This window comes from Populus alba, chromosome 1, assembly GCF_005239225.2.
Source record: "Populus alba chromosome 1, ASM523922v2, whole genome shotgun sequence".
NCBI classification, from domain to species: Eukaryota; Viridiplantae; Streptophyta; class Magnoliopsida; order Malpighiales; family Salicaceae; genus Populus; species Populus alba.
Window position 1 is genome coordinate 12,812,048 of NC_133284.1, and position 10,120 is coordinate 12,822,167.

Consider the following 10,120-nt stretch of genomic DNA (forward strand, 5'->3'; position numbering starts at 1 on the left):
TGAGGTGTGGTCTTCATCATCTTATTGAATTTTCTTACGGGCTCTGATTCTTTTTCAAAAAAGTTTCTAAGCTTTATAGATCAATTTGCAATTAACTATGATATTTTAGGTTTATTCTATTTTAAAATAAGTAAATTTAAAATTACGATAATAAAAACTCAAAAGCATCGTAGTAAATCAGTTTTTTGGGTGTATAGCTTGCCATAACAATATTAAAGTACATCACATATTCTTCATAGCTCTAATTATTGAATCTTCAATAACATCCAAGTGTTTTTTTTCTTTTTGCAAAGCCTTGATAGTCGAAGTTTGGCCTCCATCATTCATGTTTTCGAGTTTGTTAATTAACTTTGTTATCTCATATTCTTTTATCTCGAGTGAATTTGAAAACCCTTTTATCAGTGTTGTTAAGTTAGCCATTTAATTCTACAAAAATATAGTCTTAGTTGTTATTATTGATATGGTGCCAAAACCAAAAGTTTTGCTTGGTGAGGTTAGTCGACATAGAAAAGTCTCCACGGGTGAATTATTGAAGTAGTCACCTTGAATGCCAAAGAAAGTCCATGTGCCTACTTGATTTTTATGATGGAATTACTTATTGTCGTTTCAAGAGGATATTTGGAAACGCAATGTAAATCATGTTTTTATTAATTTTAAATTTTTTTTTATTAAAATTGAGTGCAATTTGTACTTTTTAGATTGTTTTGATGTGCTGATATCAAAAATAATTTTTAAAAAATAAAAAAAAAATCATTAACATGCATTTTGGTACGAAAAATTATTTAAAAAACAACCGCTATCAAACTGCCAAACACGCTATTAGCATTAGAGTAGCAACTTCTCTTAACCCGCAAACTAAGACACGCTCACCTAGCTTATAAAAAAAATACCGGATGTAATGAGATATTAATACCTAAAATAATAGGAAAAGAATTTATAAGGGTGACATAAGAAAGAAATTAAATTCAATAACTAGATTATAAAGATGAAAAAATTTCAAGGATGAAAAATGTAAAAAATTGGATATAAACAATGAGGTGAACAATTAAAGTGTGAGACGATTAACAGGCAATCATGGGAAAAGAATGAGCTGATTTAGTTTATTTGTTAATAATGTTAATGTTTTTTTATTATTATTATAAAGGAGAGGTTCTAACACAAGATCACTCTACTGCCAGTTGAACTACCTGTTCATTGGCATTATGTTAATGTTAATTAACCCAAAAATTTCCGGTCTTTTTTAGTTTTTTATATTCATGAAAACTGGGAAAATAAAGAGAGCAGGTATAGGAGCTGATCGGTCTGAATTCTAAAAAGCCAACCGAAAAATCTTGACACTTTGGTAGAGAAAACACAATAAGAAGGTGGGGGCGGGTGCTGACAACGTACCATTTACAACCTTCAGAACCCTTAAAAAATCCCAATTTTCTGTTATCAGCTCTTCAAAACTCCATCCCATCAGTCTGGCATCAATCAAACCCACCATGGCTACATCATCATCATCAACAACAACAATCTCTCAGCTTTCTTGTTTCTCTTCACTCAACAGCAGACTACACCATCTACACCGTCGATCCATTCTATCTCTGCCACAGTCTCCTCGCTACAAGGTACTAAAAAAAACCCATCTTTTTTTTTAGTTTCTTCTGATACAACAATGCAAGAAACTAATAGATTTTTATGATTACAGTCATGGGTTGTTATGAGCATTGTCGGACATAATAATGAAGCACAGACTTCAACTTCAAATATCAAAACAAGTAGTACCAATCATAACTATACAGCCCCTGAGGAATATACGGGAATTAGTGATCCAGTCAAGGGAGTGTATGGGTCAGCGAAAATTCATGACTTTTGTTTTGGCATTCCTTTTGGTGAGTGTTCTTTACTTTTATTTCTATTTGGGTTTTGAAAAGTTTGAATTTTTAGTGTTTGTTTTGTTTTTGGGAAGATAATGATGCAGGTTCTTGCAAATGTTTGCTTTTTTTTTTTTTCCTTCTTTTTTTCAGGCGGGGTTGTTTTAAGTTGGGGGCTTCTTGGTTTTGTCTTCTCTAGAAATGCTGTGACTTTAGGTACTGGTGTGTTGTTTGGAGGTGCTTTGCTAGCACTCAGTACCTTTAGTTTAAAGATTTGGAGGCAAGGGAAATCAAGCCTTCCATTTGTGCTTGGACAAGCTGGTAATTGAATCATACTGTTTACGATATCGTCATGCTGTTTCTTTAAATTTCTGTTATGGGTTGTTTAGTTTCAGCTAGTCGTTCTGTTCCTTGAAGCAAAAATTTAGTGGGAGAAAATATATGTAGAAGCTGAAAGCTAGAAACCTGAAACGAATCAGCTAGTTGTTCCTGATTGGTTTTTGAGCCTTTCTCAAGGCGTGGTTTTTTTTATTTTATTTCTTATAGTATCTGAGAACTTTCTCTTTGCACTGGAATTCATGCCAATAGAGTAAACTGAAGCCCAAAATACGCATAGATGTTGGAGACTTTGGCCCTTGCTCGAGTGCATTGAAATGCATTTGTGGGAGATTGTGTTCTTTATGAAGTGAGTATTGGTTTATAGCCACTCTGGGCTTGGTAGAGATTTTGAATTGATTGCCTTGCTTGATGAATAATTAGCAGGACTACTTATAATATGGATTTGCTTTATAGGCCATCCAATTGATGATCATCCAAAGTGGATTGGGAAGTTAAAAAGTTGTAGTTTTAGATGATCACGTGGATGAGGCAATGAATTATATGCCCAGCCATGGCAAGGAAGCAAGTTTACATCACAATGAACAATACTTAGAGTTTTAGATAGGATTCTACTGTCCCCAATTACTATTATTCTCTGTTTCTCCCAGTCTTCTACTCTTATCCTGTGTTCAACGTTTAGTGAAGAAATAAAGGCAAATGCTGATGATCTGAAACATGCAGTTTGTAGATCATTAGCACTTTGGGAAGGTCAATGAGTGACTCCTGCAAACATCTGTGAAATAGAATAGGGAATTATTTTTGAATTTGTGAAACCACAGTTGTCATAACCGCCTAAAGTTTCTAAAACTTGAAAAATGTATCATTGCCTCATTGGATCTTACAGAAGATAAATAATCTTTCCTTGTGAGTTTTATCTTATTTTGTCACTTTCTGTCCTTGCAGTACTCGCAGCAGCCCTTTGCTGGAACAACTTTCGGGCTTACTCTTTGGTTGGTAACCACATCAGTATTTATTGTTCTCATTGACTACCTGTTTTTTTCTTTTTGTTCTTTTCTAATATCATTATTTTGTGGGCTGCAGACAAAAAAGGTAATTCCAACAGGATTTTTTGTTGTCATCAGGTACTTAATAATTGGTTACTGAAATTTTTTATTTATCCAATTATTTGGTCTCCTTTTTGGCACCTAAACTTCTTTATTCATTACAGTGCTGCAATGCTGTGCTTCTATTCATATGTAATGATATCTGGAGGAAACCCACCACCAAAGAAGTTGCAGAAATCTGCTGGTGTCAATTCATAACAAGAAAATGAAAAGGCCAGGTAAAGGTGAGGGATGGCTTTAGATATAAGGGCGCTTTGTTTATTCAATGCAAACTACAAGTTGAGCTGGTACACATTACTTGTGTGAGGCGGAGTGGCTTAGGTTACAGTTCTGCTAGTAACAAATTCTTTATAGTACTGATGTTTCATTTGACAGAATAAGAGGTCTATTGTGTCAGTTTTGTTGTGGGCATAGTTAGTCAGTATATGAACTATGGAATGAGACTCCAAAAACTATGTTGTGAAAGGATGAAATTTCTTACCTTTCTATCCATTTCCATATTTTAGATGCTCAAATCCTGGAGTATCTGAATCTGCCTATTGTCTTTTTCTCTCTGAATTTCTTGATAAAATTAACCACTCAGGTGAGGATGTAATATGAATGCAAAGAATTATCACTGCAGTGCTTTTGTTGTTGCAGGTGTCCTTCTCAAATGATTTTTTACAATTCATGTCTATGCATCTGAGTCTAGTTATTCTCCATTTTCTATTATTTTTCTCCCTTTGATACATTCTTTTGTGCCTGATTGAAAGTGAAATTGAATATGAATGCATGCGCAATATTCAGCTCTCTATAGGAGAGCTAAGGATTTCAGATTTGATCCTAATGAAATGAGTTATCTGGTCATGTAACAAGTGTGCAATTGCATGACTTCAAGGAAAGTTTTGGAAAGCTAGATTATTGGACGCCATTGAAAAGGTGGGCCCTTTTATGATGCCCCCTTGTATATTCCATGGACATGTCCTGCTGAATGGAATATTACTACACGAGTCTACTTCCCATTTCTCCAAGTTGGTTGTCTGCCCGTTGCTATGCTCATAAACTTGTGTTTTCCTTGGTAAGTGGGGATTATGGGCTTCACACGTTTAAGTTAATGGGATGAGAGGACCATGGTTATTGTGAAAGAAATCGTAGATCACACTTCTGTACAAAATTAAGCATGCTTGGTAGTGACATGTTTATATTCGGGACGTGGACGATGGGGACTCGTATTGCTGTTGCTAACCAATTCAAACCTGAGGGTAACTGAAGAAGAAACCTCAGAGTTCATCTATGCATGTATTTGGAGTGTTTTGAAAGGTTGCAGGGTCCCAAGCTCCAGAAATATGCAGGGTGCTCGTAAGTTTTTCAAGAACACTGCAACTGGGGAGGCCATCAATGGATTAGAAGGTCTGTTTGCTCTTAGTCTTCCTCGTCTCAGTAGAATCTTGCTGGATTATCATGCCATCCCTGTTTTGCGGCAAACGCATGATTTACGAAAATGCAGATAGATGATAGAGCTGCTAGTGACTGCTCAATTAAATATTTTTTCTTTGGAGACAGTAGCTGAAGGGTACCTTCAATCTTCGCTTAAAAAATAGGAAATCTGAAGAAGCTTAGCTTCCTTGGAATCCTTAGGGCTTCGATTCAAATTTCAAGCATCTCCATTCATCATCCCACTACATGAATGCTTCAATGCGTTCAGCTCACGGCTAAAAGGCTCAAGTCCTGCTTAAGTCTGCCTTCTATTCATCGCATCACCTTCGAAAGTGATCGAGTTTTAGGTTGGGCCTAAAAATTTCAGACAATCGTTTATTAATATGTGGTTTAGGCCTGTTCTCCTACTTCGGCTCAATAAAACTAAATTTATGACTTTTTTTAAAAAAATTGTTATTTAATATTCGATTGTATAAGGCCCGTAGAATCACTTTTCGATGTTTGGAAACGTTTAAAAAAGTTGGTTAAGATGTAAAGCATTTTCAATCTAAGATACACTTAGTCTTAAATTTTTTTTTTCATTTTTAATGGAAAACACCTTTTAAACTTAAAAAATAAAATGGCATGTTATTTACTGATTGTATCGAATTTAGTTTTTAATTTTTAATTTTTATATATTTTATTTTGAATCATATGTTCAATTTTTTTTTAATTTTATCATTTAAAATTTGATTTTTATATCAACTTTAACTCTCATTCTTTTTAATGTTATTTGTTTTTCTTTTCATTTTTTTAATTGAATTTCTTTATTTGTTAGATTTAGTCTCTATTATTTTGATTGACATTTTTTTATTTAAAATAATTTATGAAATTAAATTATTAGTTTTCAATTTCATCCTCCTTTAACTTTTTTATATATATTAGATTTAGTCCTATTCTTTTAATAAACTTGAAAAAAAATATATTAATGAATTATTTTCCAACTCATTTTTTTATGACACAGCTAAATATTGGAAAAAAAATTTCAACTCATTTTTCATAATACTAATAAATATTAAAAAATAATCTTTTTTCTATAAATCTACTTTTTCACAAGAAAACAACTTTTCAACAAACAAACAAGGCCTAAGGTAAATATATTTTTTTAATGTTAGGCATAAGTTAAAAATATCTCCTTTTTATATGATTATCCAATAATTGAGTTGACATTACACCTTTAATGTGGGTGAAATATTCTATTTATAGTTCCAAAGTTACATGTATAGTTAATTGTAATCTTTACAAGCTTGGAAATTATCTCATGGAATCAATTATATAACTATCATCAAGGGTCAATGCTTCTAACAATGGTAAGGCTATATTATTATTATCAAGATAACCTTCAATTATACATTTGACAAATTCCTTAGCATCAACACCCTCTCATAAGCTGAGCACATGAAGCTTGGTACAAAAATATTTAAAGAGCGAGTGAGGAAGACTATTGGTGAAGATATCAACAACTTGAAGATGATGATGCATATAATAAATGTGAATTTTTTTTATGTGTAAGTTCATGTAAAAAATGATAGTCTAATTCAACATGCTTGACGTGTTTATGAGTAACTGGATTAGAACTCAAGAAAAGTTCACTCTTGTTATCACATAAAAGAAAAGGTGGGTTAGAGATAAAAATCCGAAGATCTTGCAACAAATGAGCAAACCAAAGGACTCTAGCGGCAGTATATACGAGTGCATGATATTGGGTGACATAGTTAACAACGTAAGAGATATTTGATAGTGTGACAATGAGATGTTGAAGAGCACCATTGTGAAATTTGTATAAGGTGAGATTAGAAAATAAATGACCATTAACAAAGAGATACCAAGAGACAACTATAAGTGTAGCAATAGATTTTCTATCAAGTATTTAAGCTCAACTCAAGATATCACACGTATATTTGAGCTGATTGAGAAAAAGTTGATTAGTAATAGGTGTGGCCTCAAGTCCAAGAAAGAAGTTAAGAGAGTCCAAGTTTTTAGTAGCAAACTCAGAATGAAGTTTACGAGTGAAACTATCAAAAAGAGACGAGTTGTTGTTAGTAATACTAATATCATCAATATAAAAAAGTAGATAAATAATGGCTAATTACTCATGAAAAAAAAAATGTATAGGTGTTAACATGACTGCAAGTGAACCCAATTCAGATAATAAAAGAGTTGAACTAGTGAAACCATGCACGAGGTGCTTACTTGAGACCATAGAAGGCTTTATTGAGATGGCAGGTATGATCACAAAAACGAGGATTGACATAATTAGGATGCTACTCCATATAGACATTTTCATTAAGAGTGCCATTAAGGAAGATATTTTTGACATCAAGTTGATAAATTAACTACTGATGGGTGACAATAAGAGAAAGAACGACACTAATAGTAGTGACCTTGATAATAGAACTAGAGATATTAGTATAGTTAAGATCAGGTATCTGTGTATAAGCTTTTATGATAAGACGAGCCTTAAGTCTATTACTGGAGCTATTAGAATTTAAGCTCAGCGCTTGACTGAATTTAGAGACGATAAGTCATAACTTTCTAATGGCCAGCTCTTTGAAGAGCAATTTTAAATAAATAAACAAAAAGTAATAAATACCAATCCATCACTTTTTTTTTTCTTTGTTTTTGAAACGGTGTGTCTCCATCCTGAAATGCAACACCTTTCTAATATATATTTTTGAAAATTAATCTACCAACGTTCTGAACTTTTATTCGCATGTCTCCTATCATTGGATATTGATTTCTTATTTCAGTTCCAACAAATCTTCAATAATACAGTGAGTTATACTTCTCCTATTTCTAAATACTATACGCCATTCTTCACAAAGATTAAATCTAAGATCTTTCTTAATTATTGGTTTATTGCTTTGAAACTTTGACTTGGTTAGTTAATTATAAGCAATAATTTGTCCTAACCAGCTCCATAATCGAGGATTGTGACTCTGAAATAGTTGGCCTCTAAGTTAGAATAATCTTAGTCGTCTATATATAATATTTTGTGAAACAATACGAGGAGGCCGGAGTATGATATTACGGAAGAGTTTCCTCGTCCGACCCCGACAGGAACATGGAAAACTGAACTTACTACCATAACCAGAAGCAACAGTGCCAACGTCAAATCGCTTGAGATCTTTCTTATCGAAGGAAATTCCGTAGCTACAAAACAAAGCCAGTGAATTACCACTTGTCCTGAAGAACTGTTCTTCTAATTGAAATTTTATACTCTCAATATCAGGTCCACAGCAATCACTGCTGACCTCGATGGATTTTGGCTTGCATAATGCCATCACTTGTCTCGTCGTTTTCTCATATTTTATGCTTTTTGAACTTCAATTCATTCAAACTTGATGGTAAAAGTGGGAACGAAGCAAGTTGGTATTCAAAAAAGTTGAAGTTGTTGTTTTTTTTTGGTATACGGGTGATCAACCATGCAATGAACACATTGCTAGAGCTAGCTGGATACTTAATAGTTGCAATTGAATTTAATTATTTAATTAAGAGAACTAATTAATAATTAACTTTATAAGGATTGTCTTACATGTATTTAATTAAGCTGTAATTTTTAAATCTTGAAAAAGTCTAGCTCTATACGCTCCATCAAAGATGATAACATAATTAACGAGAAATTATTAATTAAAGGTGCAAGATTGTGATTATATGATGAGAGCTCAAGGATACAGTAGACTTTTTCTTTACAGGTCGTGGGAATGCAGCCAAAAAGTTATTGGGCAATAATGTTGCATCATATAACATTCTTATATTCAGGTTCAAATGAAAAGTCATTCTATCATCCATTGAAGGAGCATGTATACCTGGAAAAGTTAGCAGCAAATACATGATGTAATAAAGGTCAACTATCTTTATTAATTTGAAATGTATTATTTATATTACAAGAGTGTTCGTATAGTAATATTTATTTTTTAAATTATTTTTTTGAAAATATATTAAAATAATATTTTATTTATTTATTTAAAAAAAATTATAATTTTATATATATATATATATATGAAACTCCGTCAAAAACATAGTTATAAACAGCGCCTACATATACATGCCTTCGAATTCCGTGATTGCTTAAACTTTGTTGTTAATTCTGGATCACCTAACTTATTTTTTGGAATCATGTAATTATAATTATGCTAGTTTCGGTTTATCTTCTGTTCAAGAAATATCAGCAAATTGACGAAATCGTCATCGTTTCGAGAAGTGCCCTGAATTAATTGTCGGTTCGACTGCCGGTTCGACTGCCTACAAAACCTCGGCAGATAATTAAGCCATTCAGGAGTAGTGGAGGACTTGGGAAATTTAAGTAATAGAAAAGTAATATATAAATATATAATATATATTAGTGGCCTTAAAACACTAACCTAACTCTCCTCCACACCAAATAAATAATTTCGTCGTCTCACTTTTACCACCAAATAAGTCTTTAGTGGTGAATTTATTAAACATGCGTACGTGTTTTACCAGTTACCACCTTCCAAGCCGTGTTTACCTTCAAATGCAATACCTAATCCTCGTTAATTAAGCTAATTTTTAATTAAAATATTATAAAAATTGAAACTTGTTATAAGAACATCACATGACAAAATCTTTTATAATATTAATGAATTATGATATATATTTCAGAAATATTTAGTAATCTTATTGATGATAGATAGAGAGCACTTTAACTTTTCAAACCAGGAATTTATTTTTAAAAAACTTCTCTTTCAAACCAGGTATACAAACAGATCTCTTGCTACCATTTATCAATTGAGAAATGGTCGTACTATAAATTATTGTTGATGATAAAGCTTAATTATAAGTTTTCAAATAACAAAATAAAATATCTAAAATGTTTATTTAAATGGTGAAGTTTCTCAGATTGGAGGTACAAAGCTACAAATAAAAGCACAATAATACTTATAGATCAAATTTAAAAAGATTAACCTCTGAACATAGAAATAAAATGAAACAAATCTCACTTAGAAAACAGAAAATAAAAGGATTCAAGCTGGCTTCTAATGTTTTGTTGATACAAGAAACGATAGCCGGGGGTAAAATAAATAATTGGTACTACCATGGGTTTTGGGAAATAAAGATTCATCAAAGTTTATATAAAATAATAAATAGCTTTTCAATAATTACAAGTTCAAATTCTTTTAAAATTATTGAAGATTTACATAGTTATTAATTTCAGAATCCGTAAGATTAGTTAAGGCATGCACAAGTTAACCCGAATACTCATATTTAAAAAAAAAAAAAAAAAAAAAGAGGCAAAAACAAAGATCATAAGACTTTGAATTGATCTTTTACATTTAGTTTTACAAAGACAAACATTTGTAACATAAAAATGGAAACCACAAACATGGGATAAGGATTTGACCT

General features: G+C 32.1%; 1 protein-coding gene across 1 annotated transcript; it reads left to right on the forward strand.

Annotated features, from left to right (window-relative positions):
* The first annotated feature begins 1,078 nt into the window (after positions 1-1,078).
* LOC118039243 (protein FATTY ACID EXPORT 1, chloroplastic) lies at positions 1,079-3,951 on the forward strand. The gene is made up of 6 exons (XM_035045894.2): positions 1,079-1,610; positions 1,691-1,874; positions 2,010-2,177; positions 3,138-3,184; positions 3,276-3,316; positions 3,403-3,951. The coding sequence occupies exons 1-6, from the start codon at positions 1,485-1,487 to the stop codon at positions 3,494-3,496; spliced, it is 660 nt and encodes a 219-aa protein (XP_034901785.1). The 5' UTR covers positions 1,079-1,484; the 3' UTR covers positions 3,497-3,951.
* The last annotated feature ends 6,169 nt before the right edge of the window (positions 3,952-10,120 follow it).